The sequence below is a fragment of the Odocoileus virginianus genome, chromosome 3 (assembly GCF_023699985.2).
Source record: "Odocoileus virginianus isolate 20LAN1187 ecotype Illinois chromosome 3, Ovbor_1.2, whole genome shotgun sequence".
In the NCBI taxonomy this organism is placed as follows: Eukaryota; Metazoa; Chordata; class Mammalia; order Artiodactyla; family Cervidae; genus Odocoileus; species Odocoileus virginianus.
Window position 1 is genome coordinate 16,733,993 of NC_069676.1, and position 25,987 is coordinate 16,759,979.

The 25,987-nt window shown below is 54.2% G+C and overlaps 1 protein-coding gene across 20 annotated transcripts in view; it reads left to right on the top strand.

The window, feature by feature from the left end:
- Positions 1-25,987, top strand: part of PTPRS (protein tyrosine phosphatase receptor type S) — a 109,887-nt gene that overhangs the window by 38,995 nt on the left and 44,905 nt on the right. For 19 of the 20 annotated variants that reach the window (XM_070464895.1, XM_070464901.1, XM_070464898.1 and 16 more), the window contains exons 2-5: positions 5,820-6,021; positions 12,526-12,671; positions 13,235-13,376; positions 19,339-19,527. In XM_070464895.1, the coding sequence (XP_070320996.1) occupies positions 5,931-6,021; positions 12,526-12,671; positions 13,235-13,376; positions 19,339-19,527 (568 nt within the window). In that variant the 5' untranslated portion in view covers positions 5,820-5,930. Of the gene's footprint in view, positions 1-5,819; positions 6,022-12,525; positions 12,672-13,234; positions 13,377-19,338; positions 19,528-21,485; positions 21,495-23,282; positions 23,301-25,987 lie in introns of all 20 variants that reach the window. The other variant, XM_070464915.1, reaches the window with a different exon arrangement.

Consider the following 25,987-nt stretch of genomic DNA (forward strand, 5'->3'; position numbering starts at 1 on the left):
CACCGATTAGAGGTGCTGGGGAGCCCGGCAGGTGTGAGCAGGGCAGGGGTGCCCCCAGATCTTGGTGTTCCAGGCTCCCGCGTGAAGCTGGTGTAGGGGACATGCTGGCAGGAGCCATCCTGGCAATGTGGCCCCGCAGGGAGTGTGGACTCTGAGCTTGATTGAGAGCTGGTCTCTGGCCTCAAATCTTAACCCAGCCCTTAACCTTGGTGTGTGACCCTCAAGGTGCAGCTAGCACTCTCTGAGCCTCAATTTCCTCCTCTGTCAAACAGAAGGAAGCACAGTGAGCACTTGAAAGGGCTGGGCATGTGGAAGGGACACTCATTACTCCCTCTGGGACTGGGCCTGGCTCCCCAGATGCCCTGCCCGTCCATTCCTGGCTGTGGGGACCTTTGGGGACAGCTTTCAATACAAACTGATGGTCAATTAAAGGCAGAACCCTGGGCCCTGGTCCTGGCCCATTCCTGGAAGGTAGCGAGCCTCACCTGGCCCCACCCTGAGCCTGTTTTCCCATGGGAGGCCATTGAGGCCCCAAAAAGGGAGGAGGCCTCAGCCAGAGCCACATGGGGCCCACCAGGGGCTGCAGAGGCAGAGCTTGGACCCTGCTTCACCCTTTGGGGACACAGCAACCTAGGGAGGCAGGAAGGCCCACCCTCAAGGGGATCTGAGGCCCTGGGAAAGGGGGTCCAGGCTGCAGGAAAGTCTCCGGACCCAGAAAGGAGGCAACTGAGCCAGAAAGGTATGGGGGCGGGGTGGGTGTGACAACCATGAGATGTGCATCTCTGAGGGACTTTTCCATAACAGGGACAGGCTACCCAGCTTTCCCTCTGCCTGGCCTTGGGAAATCCTTGAGGGTCAGGGTTGCACAGATGAGCCCCCTGGTCCCCAGGACAGCCCAGACCCAGCGGGGGGCAGGGAGAGGCAGCAGGGAGCCCTCAGGCCCCCAGGAGACCTTGCCCCATGAGGGTGACACAAAGCCTCCTTGCTGCCCAGTCCTGGTCATAATCGCCCTTTTATGCTCCCTGCTGTGCGTGGGTACACGAAGCTGACTCCAGGATCGCGTGACCTGCGCCCTGGCGCCCGACTGGAATGGGTGCCCGCTCACCCACTCTGAGCAAGGCCTGGGAGCCCCTAGGGACCGTCCAGCAGCACCAGGCCCAGAGAGGGTCATCCACTTTCCTGAGATCACACAGCAACTAGGGAAGGACACAGTCCTGTGTCGACATGGACTGTGGAACCAAGGCTCCGCCCAGCTGAGGGGCTTCAGCAGAGTCTCCATTCCTCTGCGGGCCTCAGTTTCCCCATCTGTGCAGGTTGAGCACCCACTGGTGCCCAGTTGCTGGGCGTGGATGGTGGACAGCTCGGCGCCTGGCACAGATGCAGGCAGGGATCCGCCCTGGGCCCTGGGTTCCTTGTCCAGAGGCCGCTTCCTCCCCTCCTCTACATGCTGTGCCCAGCCTCATTGACCACACAGGTTATTTCCTGTGACTCTCATGGGTGGCTGTTCCCTTCTTAATGGCCACGCCATGCTCCAAGACCTTGGGGATCTAGCTGTATCATGCTGCCCCAAAGCTCCACCTGTTTCTCTTTCTCAGCCGTGGCGGGGCTGGTGACCCAGGCTGCTTTATGTGTGATGGCCATAGAGGAGGCTTGGTGTGGTGCTAGTCTGGCCACGTCCCCTCCCCCCTGCTCAGAGCCCCTGAGGCCTCTTTGCCCCCACTCTGCCCTAATCTCTCCCCATCTGCTCCTTGCCCTTCCTCATGCTGTTCCCTTCTGTGGAGACACCCACCCCCATCCTGCTTCCCCCTTTAATTCTCAGCCAAGTAATCACATGTGTGTGCGTGGTAAGTCACTTCAGTTGTGTCTGAGTCTTTGCAACTCCATGGACTGTAGCCCGCCAGACTTCTCTGTCCATGGGATTCTCCAGGCAAGGGTACTGGAGTGGGTTGCCATGCCCTCCTCTGGGGGATCTTCCCGACCCAGGGATTGAACCCACATGGCTTACGTCTCTTGCATTGGAAGGCGAGTTCATATTAACATTAAATCTGGAGGTAGTAAGGTCCAGGCAGTGGGCATAGCACATGCAAAGGTCCTGGGGCAGATGTGTTGGAGGAACTGTGCCAGGGGGCCCCTGTGGCTGGAGCAGAGTGAGTGGGGTGGGTGGGTGGAGGGGGTCCTGCAGGGCCTTGTGAGTGGTGGGGAGGACTTGGACTTTTACCCTCAAAGGAAGGGGCGTGGGACCTGACGGGTGCTCACTGGCGCCCTCTGGCCTTGAGGGGAGGACAGGCAGTGCAGGAGACCTGGCGGGTGATGACAGCATTGGTCCAGGTGAGCAGTGATGGGACTGGACCAGATAGAGACAGAAAAAAGGGTAAGAAGTAGACCGACTCAGACTAGACTTTGAAGGCAGAGCTGATAGGATTTGTTTATCTTCTCCCCTGACTCCTTGTAGAAGACCCCCACACCCGGGTCTTGCAGGAAGCCAGAGGAGGGGGAGAGCCAGGGGCTTTGCTATAGCAAGATCCTTCAGGGAGGTTGGGGGCCTGAGAGACCTGGAACTTGGAACCTTGGATCCTCTCCTACCCCCATTCCTGCCCCAGGCCTTGAAAGCCCCTAGTGCTCTGTCCTCCCCACGCCCAGCAGGCTGGACTGGCCTCTTTGGGGGAGTCAGGAGCTGATGGCCGGGCCCCGCCTGTGCCTGGATCAGCCCCATCCTGCCCAGTCATTGAGAAGGCGTTGGCCCAGTGGGTAATTAGGGGCCTCCCAGTTTAGAAGGCGGCTGCCCTTGGCTCCCATGGGGCATGGGGGGGCGGGGGATGCATCGTGGCCAGGCCCCTTCATGCCGGTGACCCCTGCCCATGCCAACTTGTATTGGAGGTGAGTAGACAGGAACTAGGTCACCCCCACCTTACCCCCACGCCAGGGGGACCTGGCGACCCTGGGCTTGGTAGTCTGTGTTGCTCTGCTGCCTCGGTTTCCCTGAGTCTCTGTACAGGCCTGACCTGCCGATCCAAGTGGTCTGGGCCAGAGCCCCACCCTGTCCTCCAGATGGGGCTGAGCCTATGTGCATCTGTGGGTGGCGTCAGCTGCTGTGGTCACCCTGGCCGCAGCTGGCTGTGGGCCATTTCTCCAGCTAGGACCTTCACCGTCCCCATCAGCCACTTTTGCTCTTAAAGGGCCTATAGAGGGATTGCCAGGGGAGGTGGCTGGCTCCAGGCTTCCGTTTCCCCATCTGTGCATCCCAGACTAGTTGGGTCCCAGTGTGTGTCTGTGGTCTGTCTGTGTGTGTACACGTGGATGAGAGGGGTCTGACTGTGTGTTTCTGGGTGTATATTGTCTGGATGGGTGCAAGCTCAGTCTGCTGACTGCCTGTCTCTGTCACCCCACTGAATGCCCACATCCGAGTCTGGAGGCTGTGTGTTTTCACCTGCCATGCCCCATGGAGCTTGCATCTGCCTCCATATTCATGTTTGCCCACAACCCAGCTGTGTGTGTGTATTGCCTACATAACTGTGATCTTGTGTGTACGTGTCTCACCTGGCTGTGGGTCTGTGATCTTGGCGTGGACCTGTGTCTGCCTCTGATCTGACTGTTTACATGTGCTGTCAGCCCCATTGCAACCCTGTGTCTGGGGCCTGATTTTGTGCCTGTCCGTGTGCCTGTGAGTGTTATTGGCCTGACTATGAAGAATTGATGCTTTTGAACTGTGGTGTTGGAGAAGACTCTTGAGAGTCCCTTGGACTACAAGGATATCAAACCAGTCGATCCTGAAAGAAATCAATCCTGAATGTTCATTGGAAGGACTGATGCTGAAGCTCCAATACTTTGGCCACCTGATGCAAAGAACTGACTCATTAGAAAAGACCCTGATGCTGGGAAAGATTGAGGGCAGGAGGAGAAGGGGACAACAGAGGATGAGATGGTTGAATGGCATCACCGACTTGATGGACGTGAGTTTGAGCAAACTCCGGGAGTTGGTGATGGACAGGAAGAGTCAGACAGGACTGAGCGACTGAACTGATACATGTGGACCCATCTCTGTCACCTCACTGTACATCTGTGATGGTGTCTGTTCCCCCTGTCTGTGATCTGACTGTGTGTCCAGGTCTGTCTGTGACCTGTGTGCAAGCAACCCCCATCTCTGTCTGGTCTCACTGTGGTCTAACTGTGTGCCTGTTGAGCCCCCCAGCCCCCACTCTTCTCATCCTGACTTCTCCACTCTCCACCCTGGACCATGACCCGGCCACCACCAGCCCAGCCTTCCCCTGGGGCTGGGCGAGGTGACCGCAGCTGGGTATTTTGGGAGCCAGAATCACGGGGACCGCCCCATCATTACGTGGCACCCATCCTTGTGGCCATGGCCTGGACCCACCCAGGGCATGGCCTCTCCCTGTCCCTCCATTGTGCCCTGGCTAGGGAGGGCAGTGGGGAAGGGGCTGTCCCAGGGTTTGGGTCCTGAGAAGGACCCTTCTGCCTTAGCAAGGGTTGAATTCCCGTGGGAGAAACAGACCCTGGTGATACACATTCACATTTGACTTGCAAACTGGGATAAATGCCGTGGAGGATGAGCTCAGTCGTTTCTGAAGCCGTGGGATGTGACATGGGGGTGGGGGCTGACCTATGAGAGGCAGGGAGGGCTTCCAGAGGAAGCGACAGTGGAACTGAGACCTGTCACGCAGCAGTTGGGGTTGGGGGGAACAGCATTCCCAGCAGGGAACGTAGTAGGTTCAAAGGCTCGGAGGTGGGGTTGAGCTGGGGCTGTGTGGCCACACCTCCCGAGGGAGGGGGCAGGAGATCAGCAGGAATGGCTTCCTCTGGGGGTCACAGGAGCCATAGGTGTTAGAACAGGGCAGGAACCAGCAGGTGTGTTTGGGAGGGAGGATCCATCTGGTGGCCAAAGAGTCCTGGTTGTAGGGACAATCGGCAGTGTCACCCGGAACTTTGGCTTTCAACAGGCTCAGCCTGGGAGGGGGAGGAATTGGATGTTCAGAGTGACTTCTGGGGGATGAGGAGCTCAGTCTGGGGTCGGGGGGCTCAGCCAAGGTCTGGGGTCTGGGCTCCATTGGAGCTGAGGCTTAAGTGGGATCAGGACCCAGCCAGGGTGGGGGTGTCTCTGTCCATCAGGCTGACATTAAAAAATATCATAGACTGAGTGGATTATAAACAACTCTCATTTCTCACGGTTCTGGAGGCCGAAAGCCGAAGATCAAGATGCTGGCAGATCTAGTGTCTGGTGAGAACCCGCTTCCTGATTCATAGATGATCCTCTTCTAGCTGTGTCCTCATGGTGAGGGTAGTGAGGGAGCTCTCTGGGTCCCTTTGAAAGTGTTAGTCACTCAGTCGTGTCTGACTCTTTGCAACTCCATGGACTGTAGCCCACCAGGTTCCTCTATCCATGGGATTCTCCAGGCAAGAATACTGGAGTGGGTAACCATTCCCTTCTCCAGGGGAATTGAAGGGATCGAACCTGGGTCTCCCACATTGCAGGCAGATTTCCTACTGTCTGAACCACCCAGGAAGCCCCATTATAAGGGCACTAATCCCATTCATGAGGGCTCCACCACATGACCGGATTGCCTCCCAAAGACCTTTAATACCATCCACATGAAGGGTTAGATTTCAACATCGTAATTTTGTTGGGGGCGGAACACAAACATTTTGTTCATCCAGGGGCTCAGTGCTCTCTTTCTGCCCCATCATCGCCCCATGATCCTGAACCCCATGACTCTCTGCCCCTCTGTGCTCCTCCAGCTGCCTCTCCCACGAAGGCCCCCTGGATTGCTGCTCCCCTCTCACAGTCCCTTCGTTTATCTCTGCAGACGCTGCCCCATCTGACGCTTGGCTCGAGGCCTCTCTGTGAGGGACCTGGGGGGCTATCCCCCCCTCCAGGGTGGAGGTCGGAGGTCGAAGGTTGCAGGTCACGGCTGAGCATGGCGCCTGCCTGGGGCCATGGTGTAGCGTCTGTTATCAGGCCTGTGGGCCTCCTCGTGGTCCTGCTGATTGGAGGCTGTGTTGCAGAAGGTAAGTGTGGGCATCTGAGTTTGCATGTGCACATGTGAACAGGTGTCCCCACCTCTCCCTGGGGACCTGTGCTTTTGCCAAGCAGAGCCTCTGTGCTCCGTGAACGAGGCCAAGTAGAATGCTTGCTTTGTGCTGGGTCCTATGAGATGCAGAGGCAGATTGTAAGGATGGTATCAAAAAGCAGTCATAGTAACAGTGGTGACCATGTGGGTTTCCAAAGCATCGACTCTGCACCCAGACCAGTGCTAAATGCAGATTTTATCTGTCTCCTCTCCCTCTACCTCTTAGAACCCAGCTAGCTTCATTACTATCTCCATTTTTGGATCAGAGAAACCAAGGCTTAGAGGAGGAGGCAAGGACTTGCTTAAAGTCACTCCTGAAGAAGCCACAGAGTTCACTTTCCCTTGCCACAAGTAGAAACACCAGTGACCAGTTGGTTGACACACAAGCAGTCAAACCTTCCCAGGAGGAGCCAGGGGAGGCTTCTTGGGAGAAAGGGCGTTGCAGCTGGGGTTTTGTGGGTGTGTAGGAGCTTGCCTATAGAAAGGGCATTACTGGTCAAGGTGTTATCACATGGAAAGGCCTGGAGTTTAAAAAAAAAAAATTTGGTGTAGTTTGGGGATGGGCAAGGCTGTTTGTGGAAGTAACTTGGGAAGGATAAGGGTTGGTCCTGGGCCCCATGGCAAGGTCTGTCTCACAACTAAAGGCCTGGAGGAGTGCCATTCAGGGTCTGTCTCACCACTCAGGGCCTGCTGCTGCTGCTAAGTCGCTTCAGTCGTGTCTGACTCTGTGCGACCCCATAGACGGCAGCCCACCAGGCTCCCCCGTCCTTGGGATTCTCCAGGCAAGAAGAGGAGTATTATTCAGGCCCATGGGGACATTAACTGTCGAGTCAGCAGAAAAACTGGGATCTGGTGTTAGGCTGGATTTGAATCCTGACTTTGCTGTCAACTTGCTTTATGACCTTGGGCCAATGAGTCAGTCTCTCAGTGGCTGTTTCCACCATGATTGAATGAGACTCAGCATCATCCACCTCCCGGCATTCCCAGGACATGGACATGCCATAACCCCTGCATGCTGCCTACACATAGAAGGCCTACAATCCTGGGTTATCGTGAGCCTGATAATTATTGTTCCTGGGTGAGAACACCAGAGAGACATACACACCTGCTTTGTACATTTGTGCTTTTTCTTGTTTTCATATTGTTTTACAATAAATGCCTAACCCATTCAGATCAACCTCTACCATCTAATGAGATGGATGCTGTTTTCCCCATCCGCATTGTACAGATGGGGAAGCTGAGGCACAGTGAGGTTACATTACAGCCAGGAAGCAGCCTGACTGCCTGGTGCCAGAGCCCAGGTTCCTACCCATCACCCCACATTGCCTCTGGGTCAGCGGCCACACATAACTGGGCCATGTTCTGGCCAGTCACCTTCTAGGGCCTGTGTCTTCTGGGCTATATTCCTCATAGTGGGAATGGCAGGCTGAGGGTGCTGAGCATTTTTAGTTAATTCAGGGTCTCCCTTGCCCTTGGTACTGCTTACATCAGGGCCAGAGCATTCTCTGGGGGGAGGGTGTCCTGGGCACTGTGGGATATGGAGCACCCCTGGCCCCATCTTCTTGATGGCACCCCCACATGAGAACCACTAATTTAACATACACTAGTGGAATAAGTCATAAATCTGTGACTTTGACATCTTGCCACTGACAATTACCAGCCTCAGGCAGAATGGAGCTGAGATTCTTCCCATTTACAGATGAGGAAAGTGAGGCCACAGAGTGTCTATGATGAGGACGGGGGTGGAAATCACAGTCTGGAGACTCATTCTGACCCGGGTTCAAATCCTAGCTCTGTTGTTGGACTATGGCTGCTTCTGTGCTCTCATTCATTCGGTGGGTTTTTAATAAGCACCTGCTTATTAAACCTGCCAGGCACTGGTTTGGACCTAGGGGACAAACCAGATATCCTACCCCCTTTTGGAGCTGATCATCTCATGAGGAAGAGACCCCAAGTATGCAGTATGGTAGACACGCCCAGGAGCAAGACAAATAGGGAGATGCGCTTGTGAGTGGAGGGTTGGGGGCTGCATTTTAAATGGGTGAGAGGGTGTTATGCTGCACCAAGAAGATGGCATCTGAACAGAGTCCTAAAGGAGCTGAGAGAGTGCCCCATTCATGTTGGGGGAGGGTGGAAAGTGTCCTGGGCAGAGGGCATAGCCTGTGCAAAGGCCCTGGGGTAGGACCCTGCCTGGCATGTTGGAGGAAGGGAGGAGGCCTGTGTGTCTGGAGCAGAGTGAGTGAAGGGGAGAGCAAGGAGGGGGTGGGGCAGGTTGTGCAGGGTCTTGTGGGCTACTGGAAGACATGGGTTTTTGCTCCCTGGGAGATGGGAGACCCAGAGGGCCATGGGCAGAATGAGTGGGCAAGATCTGACTCAGATACTCACAGGTCCCCTCTGGCTGCCAAGGGAGGACAGATGGAGGTGGGGTGAGGGAACCAGAGCAGAGGGTGACCCACGCAGGGAGAGTGACCCAGGGTATCAGCACCAGGCATGTAGCCAAGCTACTTCAGTGGGTGCTCCCTCAGTGAGTCCTGCACTTACTGATTATTTATATTTATTTATTTGGCCATGCAGCTTGTGGGATCTTAGTTCCCTGACTGAGGATCGAACCCATGCCCCCCGCACTGAAAGTGTGGAGTCTTAACCACTGGACCCCCAGAGAAGTCCCTGCAGTTGTTATTACTATATCCCTATAGGTATTGGTAGTGGCCTAGACTCAAACCCAGGTCTCCGTCTCCAAAGCTGGGGCATCTTGACCCCAAGAGGTGGTCTGTTTAGCAGGAGCCCTGACACCTGGGTGGTCAGTGGAGGGGCTGTGGGCACTATGATTGGCATTGCTGGCTTCAAGGAGTAGCCCAGGTCCTCAGCGAGCGGGAGTGAGCCCAGCCAGGCAGCTGGGATGTCCACCACCCAGCACCAAGAGGAGTGGTTTCTGCCCCAGAAACAGTTCTTGGTCCTGTGGGACCTTCCCAGGATGCTGTGTGGCTGGCCCAGACTGGATTGGAAGGGATGGGAGGGCGGCTGGGACTCTACCTCTGGCACCAGATTTTCCTCTGCAGAATCTGAAATGGAAAAACAGAAATCGATCCAAGCCCTTCCCAACCTCCCCGTGCTGTTGGCATCACCACTCTGAACCTCACTCTCTTCATCTAAGAAATGGGAACACCCAGGGTTCTGTCTGTCACCAAAAACCCACAACCCTGTGTATCAAGTATACAGTGTGCAAGGCTTTGGGAACCAAATGGAACCAGGTTGGAATCTTAGCTCTCGCCCATCACAAGCTGGGTGAGCAGGGGCCAGTCAATCACCCTCTCTGAGCCTCGGAATAGAGCTGGTGTGAGAACAGGCCCAGCACAAAAGGAATGCTTGCTTCCATAAGCTGCAGCCATACCCCAGTGTCTTTCTTGTGTCTGGAGCCCCTTTGCCAAGAAGAGGAGGGGAGGGTTGTCCAAATAAGAGACTTTAAGCATCCACAAGAATTAGTCTAATGGGAGATGCAGCAGGCGGAGAAAGCTTTTCTGGGCTGGCTGGACTCCCAGAGCTGCCTGGACGTAGGCTGAGGCGCGTCTGCCCTGAAGAGAGAGGGAGCCAGGGAGCGAGTGGGCAGCTTCATTACTCAGTATTTGGCAAACATCAGGGTTCAAGTGCTTCCCAGGTGGCATTAATGGTAAAGCACCCACCTGTCAATGCAGAAGACATAGGAGATGTGGGTTTGATCCCTGAGTGGGGAAGGTCCCCTGGAGGAGGGCATGGCAACCCACTCTAGTATTCTTGCCTGGAGAATCCCATGGACGGAGGAGCCTGGTGGGCTACAGTCCATAGGGTTGCAAGGAGTCAGACATGACTGAAGCAAATTAGCACACATGCATGCACAGGGTTCAAAGCCCCAGTTTTTCAAGTGTCACCGGGCTCAGAGAGGTGATGTGAGGGAGTCCCCGGGAGTGGGGTTCATTTCACACCCACCCTGCCAGGTGGCATGGAACCAAGTATTTCAGCCCAGTGTAATCAGGGCTGTGATGGAGGGGGGCATCCAGGGAAGGATGGGGACAGAGGCGGTCCTGACCCAGCCAGTGGTAATCCAAGAAGGCTCCCTGGGGGAGGTGCTGGCCGAGCAGAGGTTGAAGCTGCCAGATGCAAGGAGGAGGAAGGATAGTGCAGGCTCTCATCAGGTCTCGTTCCCTGGATTGGAGGGTCCTCGGGGTGTGTCTCTGGCCCCGAGTGGTAAACAGGCAGCTGGATGCTTTTCCGTCCTTGCAGCTGGCTTCTGCCCTTCCTTCCAGCAGCTCCCAAGGGAGGGTTTTTCCCAGAAGCAAGATTCCTGACCCAACTGCAGTGACTTTCCCCCCCTGACCTTGGCTGGGGACGCATATGGCCCCAGTCACCGTTCCAGGAGGAGGGGCAGGCCCAGCCCAGGGCTACTTAGCAGGGAGCAGCAAAAACATGTCAGTCAGGCTCTGGGCCTGGGGGTGAGAGGAGCAGAAGATGCGGGCGTAGGGTCAGAGAGACCCAGGTTCAAACCCCGGTGCTGACACGTCTGAGCTGTGTGAACTCGCACAAGCTCGTTAACCTCTCTCAAGCTGCACAGTCCTCTCTGTAATGGGATGAACAGTCACCTCCACAGTGGACTACACAGGAGCTAAAGGAGGCCACACATGCCTGCACACAGTGGGTCTACTGATTTTCCAGAGAGATGGCCAGTGTAGACTCACAGAGTCATATCAATGGGAACACAGCCTGAAACGAGGGAGGTGCGGCCAGTCAAGCCACAGGAATAGGGACGCTGTATTTTGTTCAAGGCCTGGCCTGAGTTACAGATGGTAAAAATTGGGGTTGTGGCACCCAGATTTGGAACCTGAGGTCTTCTTGAACTTCTTGGCACTCCTGAGTAGCCAAAACTTTCTACATGAACCTATGAGGCCTAGTTGTTGCTTAAGCTGGAGTTGTTCATCCTCTGTGCCACAGATCCCAAACTTTTACTTAATATATTTCTTCAATCTACTCACCTTTCTATTCAAACCTTACAGAAATAATAATTGCAATTTATCTGCAAATAGTTCTCAGTCTAATGAAAGTACCAGGCTGTGAAGCCTCCCTTCCCCTGAGTCTGGCTACCTGCTTTCTCCTCTGAGAGGCAGGTGTTGTTTCTATACACACACACACACACTCACACACACACTTTACCCATTTTCAGTTTTCTCATCACACAAATAACACTCACTACACATTTTACCCCGTATTTTTGGTCCATTTTGTATGGTACCTTATGTTCCTTCCCTAGTAGCTCATTACAGAAGTATCCTTGTCCCTTTTTACAGCTGCATAGTATTCCACTTCATGTGTGGCCGTATTCATTTAATAATTCCCTTTTGTTGGATACATGGGTTGTTTCCTTCAGGACTTTCTAAGCACGTTGCAGCCCTTAAGTCTGTTGGCAAAACTCTCAGAAACAGCTGAATTCATTTTACGGGATATCTTGTAGCTTTACTGTGGCTGGAAATCCAGGATACCTTTGGGCGATTCAAAGGTTACTGTGAAAAGTCCATAAAAAAGAGAACAATGTTAATGAGCTCTCACCAGGTACCAAAGCCTGAGTGAGGTCCAGACTTGAGGCTGTCTAGGTGTAAAAGACATCTAACTCCCACTTGAGACTTACCTGGGGAGGTTTTAGCACATCACATCATCATGAGGGACAGAGGATGTGGGCACAGGACCAGCCCCATTCAAATCCCTGCTCAGCCCCTGGCTGGCTGTGTGTTCAGGCAGATGGCTTGCTTCACTTTTCCTGTGTGTGAAATAAGGATTATGGTGGCTCTGCCCACCCAGCGCTGGCAGAAGAATCCTTTTTTGAGGGGGGCTACACTACATAGCTTGTGGGATACTAGTTCCCCATCCAGGGTGTTTGGACACCTCCCATGGATGAAGAGGCTGGGGTCTTGGGTTCGAGCGCTGGTTCTGACCTCAGGTCCCTTGGTCAATGCCCACTCCCCCGCTTCCCTGTTCAGTGCCTCGGTTTCCCCATGTGTGCCATTGGGGGATTAGACCAAGTTATCTCTTCCCAAGCCATTTTAGGACCAAGGACCCTCCAGGGTTTGGCTGGTCACTACTGAGGGCTGAATTTGGGAACCCTAGAGTCTCAGGGGTCTCCCCTCCCACCTTCCTTTATGGCACTGCATCTGAGTGGGTATGCACACGAGGCTGTGTCTGTGTGTGAGTGTGTGTGGCTATTGTGTCCAGAAGCAGGGAGGTGGGGGTGCTGGGCAGGCCCCGGGGTGCCCATGGAGGGTGAACTGTGGTACCATCTCTCCTTCCTCCCCTGCAGCCCTCGTGTTGGGCCCACGTGGTACCTCTGTGGCCGGGCGGGCTGGAGGGCACGTTTACCTGGCCCCCTGGGATCCTGATCACATGCCCAGGCCCACCAGAGCTCCTCTTCCTCTCTCCCCAGAGCCCCCCAGGTTCATCAAGGAACCCAAGGACCAGATTGGAGTGTCGGGGGGCGTGGCCTCCTTCGTGTGTCAGGCCACAGGTGACCCGAAGCCACGGGTGACCTGGAACAAGAAGGGCAAGAAGGTCAATTCACAGCGCTTTGAGGTGAGTGGCCAGGGAAAGGAGGGGAGACAGCCCAGGGCCAGCCCCTGCCACCCCCGCACCCCACCACACCCCCCGCCATGGGGCCTGGCCGCTCAGCCACAGAAGCCGTCCCAGGAACATTCCCACGTGGAGCTGGCTCCCTCCCCATCTGGGACCCTTCTCTCCTTCCACCACCTCCCTGGCAGGTGCACCCTGACATGTGCTCCGTGAGGGCCATGCCAGGCTCACTTATTCTGCCACCTTTGTGCTGTGTGGCCTCAAGCAATGCTCTGCCTCTCTGGACCTTTATCTCACAGAAGGGAATTCGCAACCCTGTGCCCATGTCCATGGTCAGACATATATGTTTCCACATCCAGCATGCCTTTGCATGCCTATCCCCAGACTTACGTGCGTGTATCACGAACCCATGTACGCACAATACCCTTTACTCATACAGACCCAGTTTTCTGCCTCCAGTGTCTATACAGGGCCTACACACACATGTGTGTATAGCCCCCAGGTCCTCTCCTGGTCACCCCTGGGACTCCAGCCTCATCCTGACCTTTCTCCCCTCCCCACCACAGACGATCGAGTTCGATGGGAGTGCAGGTGCTGTGCTGAGGATCCAGCCACTTCGGACACCCCGAGATGAGAATGTGTATGAGTGTGTGGCCCAGAACTCAGTCGGGGAGATCACCGTCCACGCCAAGCTCACTGTCCTCCGAGGTATCGGGTTCCCCAGGGTGTGTGGAGGAGGCCCTGGGGCCTGGTTTTGGGGACAGATACCAAAGGGATCCATGAAAGTCTTGCTTTGGATTTTCACTTCTGGGGGACTTTGATCTCCTTTTTTTAGCCCATAATACCACTGGGTGTTAAAGCCTTCTGGTAGTAATTTATTGAGCCTTTGCAGAAAAGAAGAGCAGCCTGTTAAGGGATTAGTACAAAAGGTGCATCCAACTCAAACTGAGAATTCATTTGTTCATGTAATTAAAATGTTTGTGGATTATACGGCTTCAGGTTCAGCTGGATCGAGGAACTCATACCATGTTCTCAGGGTTCATCTTCTGACTCTGGGTGTTCTCTTCCCCATCAACTGTATTCTCAGTGAGATCTCCCCATTAGCTCCAGACTCTGGGGCCTGTACACAAGAGGACTAAGTGACCCAGGACTGTTCATTGACCCACCTTGGGTCAGATGACCATCCCTGAGCTTGTCACCGTGGTTGGAGGAAGAAATACTCTGATTGGCAGAGTTTCCCCTGAAGTCAAGGGTGGGTCAGCCCATGTAGACAGGGTCAATAAAGGGTGGTCTCCCCAAAGAAACAGAGGAGAAATAGCAGCTGGCTAGGCAGAAGCAGCTAACCACACCTCCCCACACATTCCCATGGATCCTTCCTGTGGACTGCCTGCTGGCCTCGGTGGGCTGGGGCACCAGGAAATGGCTTCCATATTGTAATACAGCATCATTCAGACAGTCTTGCCACAAACCCGCCTCCCACCTGCCCACGAGCTGCTCCTGACTGCCTTCTCCCTTGCAAGGTGATTAATTTAACCCAGGGGCCTGCAACTTGGGTTCACATCCTGGCACTGCCATTCTGTAGCTTCATGACCTTGGGCAAGTTAATGAACCTCTCTGAGTTGCAGTTCCCTCACCTCCAAAGTGGGATAATGATGATGTTCACCACAAGGGATTGTTACATGAACCACAGAAGTAGACAAAACAAGTCAGGGACCAACAGGGTGCCATGTGGGGAACAAACATTTGGTTGGTGCTACCCATCTGGTATTATTGCCATCGTTGCTGCTATTCTGGTTGTGACAGGACAGCTACCATCAGCCATTGTGCAGCTGTGGGGTGGGTTCTGCCTGTTGGCTGCAGCGCCACCCTAACCCTCTCTGATCTCTAAGTATAAGCCACCCAGGACTTCCCTGGCAGTCTGGTGGTTAAGACTTTGCACTTCAGCTGTAGGGGGCACAGGTTCGATTCCTGGTCAGGGAACTAAGATCCTGGTAAGCAACGTGGCCCAAAGAAAAAAAAAGTACAAGTCAGTGCCAGCCATTGGGGGCAGGTGGTCCCCACATGTGGCTCCCAGGTTGGGAGTCACCCAGTGTCCTCCCTGGCAGCTTGGAGCCCCCGGAGGAGCCTTCATGTTGGCCACAGGGTCACTTGATCCCAGACCCTGGTGTGTGCCCGCCCTCGTCTGTTACTGCCTGGAAATTCCTAGTAATTTTCAAACAAGGGGCCCCATAGTTGCATTGTGTGTGGGGCCTGGAGCTGGTCCTGCTAGGGGATGGAGGAAGGAGGAGGGGAGGGGAGGAGTCCGCCTGCCCCAGCCCGCCCCGCCTCTTCCCAGCAGATATTTTTGCCCTGACCTTTCCCCGGGCACAGACGGAACAGCGCGCCTCCCGCTGTATACAAACCGCCCGCCCCCCCCAGCTCCCCCCGTGCCAGCCTCCATTGTAAGCGCTCAGAGAGTTAAAAGGACACGCTGTGAATCTATTAACTGCCCAGTCTCTGGGAGTCTGGGAAAGACACATCTCCGCTCCCTGCCCCCCATCTCGGCCCTCAGCATCTCTCTGTTCTCAGGCCGCTTCAACAGACGTGGTGCTTGGGCTGGGCGCTCAGCCCAGAGCATTTGACCTGGAGCGCCTGTCCCCCTGCCTCCTTTGAGTCCCAGGGATCCCCCAGCTGAGCGGGAAGGTCTGGGCTGCTGGGCCCAGCCCTCCCCCACCCCACCTCTTTTTCCCCCGATGCCATCTGATTGTGGACGCTGCGCACGCCTCTCACGCTGTTGTTTTAATTAAACTCCGAGGAATCCAGCACAATGTGGTACTCGATGAACATTTTTGTTTAATTAGGAGCTCTTGGTAACGTCAGGCGGCCGCAGCCTACCCCCTACCCTGGCTGGCTGCCGCCCACAGGCATGCACGCCCCTCCCCCGCGGGGCTGCACGCACCCAGGAAGTGCTCACGTGTGGACACACGTGGGGTGTGGGTGAGCGCACATGCACACCCGTACGCGCACACGCAGGAAACGTCAGCACAGAGGGACCCTGGCAGCCCCAGCCTCCAGCATGTCTAGACCAGCTTTGAGCACCTAGAATTGAGGCCCGGTTATCTTGGCCCGAACCTCCAGTGACGTCATCAGTAGCCAATCAGGACCGTGCAGTGAGTTGGTCCAGGCCTCCGGGCCCAGGAAGAACGAACTGGGTGTGAAGCAGCTTAGCCAGGATCCCGCCGCTCTGACCCGACAAGCCCAGGCCCGGCTGGGGGGTTCTGCAGTCACTGGCCCCATCCAGCTTCCTCCAGATCTAGCACAGCCTGGATTCGAATTCCAGTCTTGCTGAGACCGGACTGTATGACTCGGGGCAGGTGTGCCCTGTGTTTGAACCTCAGCCTTCCCCTCTGTGAAATGGATCCCTTCTCAGAGGCGGATACAGGAAATTACCTAACTTTGCCTGGTACATACTTGGTGCTCAGGATTTGGGACTCATGCTGTTTTCCTCTGTGACTCCTGCCTGGACAGGAACCACAGCGCTGTTGTTTTAACTGCGGACATGGGGTGATGGTGCCCCTGCTCACCTCTCCCTTACCCGGTCTTGGCTTCCTGCACCCTCCAGGTACTTGGGTCTCTATTCTCTCCCCACATGGTGTCTTCTTGCCTACCTCTTCCCCAGTTCCCCATCCCCCAATAGCCCCGCCATGCCTTGTTTCCCTCCTGGGCATCTGTAATCAAATAAGTGAGTGTTATTTCCTTTTTACGCAAATAGCAGCTTTGTCTATACCAGGAAGTGGCAAGCTTCTCCTGTAAAATGCCAGAGAGTAAATATTTTTGACCCTGCAGGCCAGAGAGTCTTTGTTGCAACTTCTCAGTTCAGCCCAGTGGCTGGGGATGGTGAGGAAACCAGTGGGTGTGGCTGTGTGCCAATAAAACTTTATCAACAATAATAAGCAGGGGGCCGGACTTGGCTCAAGGGCCATAGTTTTCAATCCTTGGTCTACACATCTTTCACTTTGTCCAGTTAGCAGCGCATCTTGGACTTTGTTCTGGATCTGTAAGGTGATTCCTTCTGTTTTGGGGACCTGCCCTGTGGCTGGACCAGCCTGTGTATAATGAGGCTCTGTTGACAGACATTTAGATTGTTGCCAGCCTTTTGCTGTTAGTGTTGGCACCTTGGGAATACCTCTGCCTTCCTCCTTGATGTACAGGCTCAGGGGTCTCAGGTGGATGATGTCAAGTCACCCCTACCCCTGGTTCCACTGGACCAACACACATTCCTGCCTGCCACAGACAAGCAGGCCTGCGTCTTCTGTCTCATCAGCCCTGTATGCAGTCACTTTCTTGTCCCTTGTGACTCTATCACTTGTTCATCGGGATGGGATGGGGACTGTGTTAGTTTTCTAGGGCTGCTCTAACGAAGTACCACCATCTAGGTGGCTTATGTCACATGCTTTTGTTCGTAGTCCTGGGCTGCAGGTCCGAGATCAAGGTGTCAGCAGGGTTGGTTCCTTCCAAGGCCTCTTTCCTTGGCTCAAAGACAGCCGTCTTATCCTCCGTCTTTATATGATCTCTGCTCTGTGTGTGCCTGGGTTTTAATCTCCTCTTCTTAGGAGGACACCAGTCCTGTTGGATTAGGGTCACACTAGTGCCGCCTTTGACTTAATGATCTCTGTAAACGCCTTCTCTCTAAATATAGTCTAATTCTGAGGTCCCAGGGGTTAGGGTTTCAACCTATGAATTGTTGTTCGGTCGCTAAGTGGTATCTGACTCTTGGCGACCCCATGGACTGCAGCATGCCAGGCTTCCCTGTCCTTCACCAACTCCTGGAGCTTGCTCAAACTCACGTCCATTGAGTCGGTGATGCCATCCAGCCTATTCATAGGGTTTCAACCTTTGAATGCGGGTGGGGTGCCTTTCAACCCATAACAAGGGGATGGTGGCTGTTCTAACTGTAGCTGAGGAGGTATGCCCCACCCCAGGGAACCCTTTGTCCATTGTGGATGCGAGGCCAGACTGGAGCTGCGATGTTAGGGATCAGAGCAAAAGGTCCCAGGGGTCCAGGTGCTGAAGGGGGGAGGACAAAGTGTACAGGACGGGGAGGGACCTGCCAGGAGACCCTGAAGCCGCGTCCCCCCTCCCTGGTGCCAGCTCCAGCTGAGTCAGGCACGGAGCCCATGGTGCGACATGCAGATTACACTAACGGAGGCCACCCGACTTGTCACCTTGGTTGTGTTAGTTTCAGGTGGCTCAGCAGTAAAGAATTCTCCTGCCAACACAGGAAGCACAGGTTAAATCCCTGGGTCGGGAAGATCCCCTTGAGGAGGGTATGGCAACCCACTCCAGTATTCTTGCCTGGAGAATCCCATGAATGGAAGAGCCTGGTGGGCTGCAGTCCATGGGGTTGCGAAGAGTCAGACATGACTAAACATGCATGCACGCTAAAAACCGGCAAAGTGAATCTGTTATACAAATGCATATATCTACTCTTCTTCAGATTCTTTCCCCATATAGGCCATTATAGAGTATTGAGTTGCGTTTCCCTGTACTGTCCAATAGGTCCTTATTCGTTATATGTTTTATATGTAGTAGTGTGTATGTGTCAAGAGAACCACATTCTTATCCATCACTAGAACATGGGGACCAAGTCTCCTGGGAGAAGTATTTTCTCCCCCCACCACTTTTATCTGGAGGCTAACTAGTGAATAGGGAGACCAAGGCCAGGAGGCGTGCCTCTCACAGGTTGGCAGTAACTGAGGCTGAGTCGTTTGCTCATTTATTGAGCACCTACTATGTGCCAGGACCTACATGGGGTGGTAAGGACACGGCAGAGACACAGATGCATTGTGATCTATGGAGTTTGATGTTTGGATGTTCTAGAGTACGGGAGGGTTTTACTTTTTGTTATTAATTTTTGACCACACCTCCAGCACGTGGGATCTTAGTTCCCCAACCAGGGATGGAACCCACACTCCTTGCAGTGGAAGCACAGAGCCTTAACCTCTGGACCACTGGGGGATTTCCCAGGGTGTTTATAACTTGTGACTGCGAGCTTTGCCCAAGGTGATGTGGATGCATCACCAAGGAGTGATGCTGGAGGGGGCCTGATGACTTTGGGGGACCAAAGTGGCTGGCATGGCTAGATGGAGAGACTGAGAAGAGTGGGGCTGGCCCAAGATGGGGCTGCCGAGGCCACTGGTGGCCAGTGCCAGGCAAGGAGCCTGGGTTCCTCCGGAGGGTGGAGGAGACTACAGCGAAACGGGCCACACGGGGTGGTGTGGCCCTGTTTACATTTTGAAAAGCTCCCTCGGGCTGCTGTGAAGTAACCCAAGGGCTCTGTAAGTTCAGCACTGCTGACATCAGGGCCGTTCTGGGCACTGTGAGGGGTGGAGCAGCATCCCTGGCCCCCACCCACTTGATGCCGAGAGTGACAACCATGGACATCCCCAGTCGTGGCCCAGTGTCCCCTGGGGGCAGGATCGGCCCAGATCAGAGACACTGGTCTAGCCTGATGTCCTCCCAACAGTTAGCACAGTTTCCCACAGACAGAAGAGGAAACAGGCTACAGGAGATCACCCAGCCAGGCAAGGGCTGCCCCTAGGGCCCATCCCCAAGCCCCACCCTGGAGGGACAGCTGTGCAATAACTGAATCTCTGCCATTTTCCCCATCCCCCGCTCCCCCCGCCCCCAGAGGACCAGCTGCCCCCCGGTTTCCCCAACATCGACATGGGCCCCCAGCTGAAGGTGGTGGAGCGGACACGGACGGCCACGATGCTCTGTGCTGCCAGTGGTAACCCTGACCCCGAGATCACCTGGTTCAAGGACTTCCTGCCTGTGGACCCCAGTGCCAGCAATGGGCGCATCAAGCAGCTGCGATCGGGTGAGCGCAGGGGGCCAGGAGGATGTGGGAGCTGCAAAGGGTGGGAGGGGGAGGGCAGCATCTCAGGGCCCGAGCCCTGGGGACTGAAGGAGGACAGAAAGGCAGAGCTGATGTGCAGCCGTGGAAGAGAGAAGGGTGTCTTTGGAGCCGAATCAGTGGGGATGTAATAAGGTGGAGGCTGACAGGGGTAATGGAGAGCTATGGTGGGTGCTGGGGGCAAGTTTTTCAGTGCCTGAGTGGAGCCATAGCTGACTCAGATATGCACAGTGATGGTGGCTGCTGAGGCCGTGGGGGCAGAGTGTCCCCAGTACCCAAGCAGTGGGGTCCTAATGGGGTACAGAGAGTTGCAGGTAATGGAAAGCCAGAGGAGGATAGGTATCTCTGGTGCCCCTGCGTTGGGGACACAGTGGGAGACAGGCAGAGGAGATGGGGAGCTGTGGAGGGTGTTGAAGGAAGGCCGTCTTCAGCATCTGAGCACTGGCTGTTTAACGGCACGGTCGAGGTACTGGGGAGCCATGGAAGCTGGCAGGGGGAGAGTGTGTTCTGAGCGGAAACAGTGGACTTGTCCTGTGAGGATGTAATGAGGTCCAGGCAGGTAGGAGTAGAGGGGAGCATAAAGCAAAGGCTGGAGAGTGTTTCCAGTGCTGAAGCAGTGAGTGTCTCCAGAGGAGATAAAGGCATAGACAGGGAGTGTAATGGGGAGCCAAGAGGGCTTCAGGGAGCGAGCATCTCCAAGACAGTGAAGATGTGATGGGGCACCGGTAGTTGGTCCACCCAGGCTAAGGGGGCCTTGGGACAGAGCACACGGCCTGGGCCACCTTGGGGCTGGGCACTGCTACAACTGTGTCTCAGCGCAGCAGCCTCATGCCCCCATCTGTGAGTCCATCTGTCTGCGGAGCTGTGTGCACTATGTCTGTCATCACACTGCTTCACGAACCTCTGTGTGTGTGTGTCCAGGCTCCCCATGTGTCCTGACTTAACACACAGGCCATGCCATCGGCACACAGGTCACCCTCCCCCTCCCAGAGCAAAACTCGTCCGCGTGCATCTCAGCCACACGTGTGTCCACGTGACAGTCCCTCCCGTGTGCACGTCTCAGCCTGGTCCTTGTGTACACAGACACATGTGTGATCAGGGTGTGCCCCCGGGCACTCCTGCGTGCTCTGGTCCATTCTGAAGACACGTGTGGGTGTGTCCCCTTTTTCCCTTTCCCTCTTCTCTGAGGGCCCCCACCTGGAGCCAGTCTTGCCTGAAAGCCCCTCCATCAGTCTCACCGTACCTCCTCCGCCACCCACTGCCCAGCCTCGTCTTCCAAGGAGTCCCGCTTGCCCATTTCCTACTTTCTGCTCCCCCCAACAAAGACCGAAAACCTGAAAAGGGGCAGATGTTAAGCCCAGAATTTCTTCCCTGGAGAGACGTAGCCTTCCCGGTGCCGACCTGTCTGAGGATATTTGCAGCTTGCTCAGCTGGAGGAGTGGTGGCAGCCTTGGGAACCCAGTTGCTTCTCTGCTGGTTTCCACCATTGCCACATCAGAATAATGACGTGATTGAGTGTGGACCCAGGTGCCCGGTCACCTGGGTGTGTCCTCCTCTCTGGGTCTCAGTGTCCTCATGAAACGTGCCTACTCCCTAGCGTCACTGTCCGGGGCCCCTGACAGGCTGCTTGGCCCTACCAGGAACTCAGTGAACATCGGCTGCTTTAAAAATCATAATCAAGGGACTCGCCTGGTGGTCCAGTAGTTAAGACTCTGAGCTTCTACTGCAGGGGAGACAAGTTTGATCCCTGGTTGGGAAACTGAGATCCCACAAGCCACGTGGCGCAGCCAGAAAAAAAACATTGTAATCAATCTAATTATTATTCCAACATCCCCTCCCATCCCCAGAGGATACAGGCTTGTGTATAACCACCCGTTAACGTTCCTGTTCTCTTTTCTTGTCCCTCTGTTGTAAACGTTCAGAAACTTTTGGTAAGTTTAATTTCTTCACCATGTCAACAACTAACGCCTTCCTCGTGTCCCCTACCCCACTCCCTGTCCTCAGACTAACGGCCACCGTGACAGTAACTGTGACCCGTTCCACGTGGCATGTCTACTAACGTCCCCCCGCCCCCGCCCCTCCTGCCCCCTCCCCCCCGCCCCCGGCCACCTGGCCTTCCCCATCTGGGCTCCAGGGGGCTACAGAGAGAAGGGCCTAAAAGGAAAAGAGGAAAAAAAGACAAGACCACAGGGGACTTACTGGAGCTTCATACATAACATACCCACCCCCCATCCCCTTTGCCAGCCCCTTCTGGGCCTTGACGCTGCTGGAAAATGTGAAGTTACAGAAAGTTAGGGGCTAGATGTAGGGGGAATGTTCCATCTGGGCTAGTACTGGGTGCATCTTTTTCTCTTCTCCTAGCATCCAACCTGAAGCCCCTGAATCCAACTGCTGGGCTAATTCTTACTAAGCTGAGAATGACTGATAGTGACCCACAATAGTAACTTCTTATCTTCCTCGGAGTAGAAGGCAAAACAACCTTTAATACCCACTCTCCATGTGTGGTCTTCCTCTCAATATAGTGACCATGGGCTATTATGGCCGTCTTGGAAAGCTCTGTCCTTTACTCTCTGGGTTCTGTCACCACAGTCTTAGTAAAACAGCCTGAGCAGGAGCTGACCTAGTTTCCCACTGACCCGAATTTTTACTCTCCACAGTACAGCCTCAGGCAAATTTCCCTTCCCCCTCCTCTCCCCTCCTCTCCCCTCCTCCTCCTATATGAAGAGGGGGAGTGGCCCCATTAGATTGGGAATTTTCTAAGAGATAATATAGGACCCTCCTAAAAGTTCTTGAAGGGCCCCAGCCTGGGAGGCTGAAGAGCTGAGTTCAAGGCCCGCCCCTGCCTCTGACTCATGGCGGGACAATCCTTGGAACTTGTGGGCCTCGGTTTGCCTCTCTGCAAAATGGGCTGGGGCCAGATGGAGAGGGGTTTGTTTTCTTTGCTGTGGCATTGGCGGTTATCAGCTGTCATCAGCACAGAGAGACGGGGCAGGGGGGGTCCATATCACTCCTGAGGATGCAGAATTCTAACCAGGGGCCACTATGTCTGGTTTCCTGAGCTGTCCTAGCCCCCAGAATCCATAGAGACACACAGTCCTTTTCCTCTTTTCCTTTTGGAAATTAGAGAGGCTGCAAGGCTCTCCTTCTTCCCTCCATCCCCTTTCACCACCCTCCTCTGCCCTCCTACTTGGCCTGTCTGTACCATCTTCCAGTTTGCTTTATGAATGCCCAACCCTGGGGCACTAACCCCTCTCCCGCCCTATCTCTAACAAGATTCCCAAGACCCCCCATTGTTCCCTGTCCCTCCCGAGAAGGAATCTAGGAGGGGAGGTCACCGACCTCCCTCCCTCGGCCCAGAAGGAAGGCAGCCAGGCCAGGCCAGGCCATGTACCCCCCTGAGGCAGAGTCACGCCCCTCCAGCCAGTCCACAGGGTCTTCTAGACTCAGCCCCCCCTTCCCCAAGAGATTCCCGCCTTCTATGGGAAGCCCTCCTGATTGGCAAGCCCTGAGTGCCCATCTCCTCCTGGGGGCCTTGCCTCGTCTTCCTGGACAGCGCCTGAAGGGTCCATAGACCCAGGGCTGCCTACCTCAGCCCCCTCCCAGCCCTGGGGGCAGAGTGGACAGGCCTGGCTGGCGGCCCGGCCCCGTCTCCCTGGGGCCCCACGGCCCCCCAGGACTGCCTTTTGACATTCACCTGACTCTCTCTGCTTCCCTTACAGAAAGCACTCCGATCCGAGGTAAGAGGCTCTTTCCTCACCCACCCACCCACTCACGGTCTCTCTCACTGCCCGCCCAGCCCCCCAGGCTCCACAGGGGGCTGCCCTAGGCCCCCCTCCACATGTCTCCTCCTCACCCTGCCCGGTGTCCATACAGTCTGTGTCTATGTCACCGTCTGTGGCTCGGGGCTGAGGGTGGCCGTGTTGGCCCCTCAGGTCACCTGGCCACAGGGGGTTATGTCCTCCAGAAGGTGCAGTGCCTCCCATGCCCGCCCAGAGCGCTGATGACTGCTCTGTGTGCAGCCCTCATCTGTCTCTAGCCTTAGTTTTCACATCTGTATAATGGGTATGCAGAGGGGGGCCTTCCAGCTGTGAAGCTTTGATCTGGGTGATGTGGTGGGGGTGTGGGAATCCAGCTCTCTGAAGGAGCAGAGAGTCTCAAAGGCAGCCCCATGGAGCTGCCCCAAAGAATAGACTAGAACAGGCCTGGGTGGGAGCCCTAGGGAAGAGTCCGAGTCTGGTCCTGACTTTGCCATGAGTTGCTGTGTGACCTGCAGCAGGTTCCATGCCCTCTCTGGGCCCCCATAGTGGTATCTGCCTGCCTGCTTCCCTGGAGCCTTGAGGTTGGTAGGAAGTGTTATATAGGGACAGAACCCTAATCCACAGCTCCTAGAGAAAACTTCCCCATCTGTGGATTCCCCCCCACTTGTGTGGGACAACCACAAATGAAGCTGAGAAGGGGGCTTTATTTGGGACCATGGACTGGATTTTTGGATTCCTGGTGCCAGGGACTCTAATCATAAAGCCTGTAATCAGAAAAAGAAAAAAAAAAAAAGTTTAAAAAACAAAAACAAGCACCTGTGATTGATATTGGAGGTATTCCCTCATCTTCATGTTACTCATAAGCAACAAGTTACAGGGTCTAGGCCTGTGATTCTAACAAACTTACAGATAGCCACACAGTTTAATTAACTTATGAAAATGAAAACTTTGGTCCAGGCCTTTGGTTTCAAACATACCGTGGAAATCTCTGCCTCATTTTTATTTGTTCATGGGTGCTCAAGCATTTGATCGAGGCCCATGATTTCAAACATACTTAGAGGTGTTCGCTGGACTTCATTTACTTGTGAAAATGAAGATTTCTCCCAGACCTGTGATTTCAGGTAACTTTGGGGAAATCTTGGCCACATTTTCATTTACTCGTGAACACTGTAGTGTCCATGGCCTTGTGCTTTCAAACACTGTTAAGAAGATTCATTCATTTTCACACATTCATGGGAAATGAAGTCTTTATCTGGACCTGTGATTTCAGACATATTGAAGGAGGTAGTCTGCCCTAGTTTCATTTACTTGTGGGCACCAAGGCCCTTTATTTGGGCCTGTGATTTTAAATATGCTTAAGATGGAATTTCTCTGTTGGTCCAGTGGTTGAGACTTCACCTTCCAATGCAGGGGGTGCGGGTCTGATCCCTGGTTGGGGAGCTACAATTCCACATGCCTCATGACCAAAAAGGGAAAACAGAAACAATATTGTAACAAATTCAATGAAGACTTTAAAAATGGTCCACATTTAAAAAAAAAAAAAAAAACTTTAAAATATCTGCTTAAGAAAATTGACCGCTTCTTCAAATTCGTTATTGACTCATGACCAATAAATTCTTTAATCCAGTTTTAGGATTTCAAACACATTGGAGGCATTTCAGCCTCAACTTTATTTGTGCAGATTAGAGGTTTTCCTTTAGACCTCCGATTTCAAACACTTGAAAATTCTCCCCATTAACCTCTGAGCACCATGGACTTGGGTCTCCGTCTATGATTGCAAACACACTTAGACAATTCATTTACTTATGGATCCTGAATCTAGGGCCGTGGTTTTGAAACAGATCCATGAATTTAGACTAATTGACATAGATGACTATAAGTCTCTGGGGAAATTCATTCTTCAGTTCGTTTCAGGTACAGAAAGCTTGGATCCAACCCTCTGATTTCAAACTTACTTGATGTATAGCATTGGACAAAAAGTTTGCTCTGGTTTTTCTGTTCCACTGTATGGAAAAAGTCCAATCGAACTTTTTGGCCAGCTCAATATATCACTCTCAGCATCCTTTGCTTTCGCTCCTGTGGAGATGGTAACCCAGTTCTGAAGTCTAAACAAGCTTGAAGAAATACAGCCCTGTCTCCATTTTCAAGCACCATGGGCTTTGAGGCCTGTGATTCCAAACATACTTGAAGAACCCAGACCCCGTTCACGTACACACTGGTTGAAACAAACAAGCGACTACCAGCTCCCTAAATTGGCAGCTTGTTTGTTTTTATTTAATTTTATTCTGTATTGGAGTATAGCAAATTAAAGTGTTGTGATGGTTCCAGGTGGACAGCAAAGGGCCTCACCCATATACATATACATGTATCCGTTCTCCCCCAAACCTCCTCCCCCGCTTGGTACATCATTGGAGGTGACCCCTTCAGTGTCAGGGCTTTGGAGCAGCTGCTGTGGGTTGGGACTGCCAACCTGCCCTCTACCTCCCCCTGGTGAGCATCATTTGGCACTTTCCTAAATGCCCCTCAGTTGGCACATATTCCCCCTACCCCCCAGATTTGTCCTTCAACGTGGCAGTCATTTACAAGGTCCTAGCTGAGGGTGGAGGATTGGCTAGGCAGGCAGTGTGTTCAGGATGGGCCAGAATTGGGGTGGGGAAAGGCAGGCA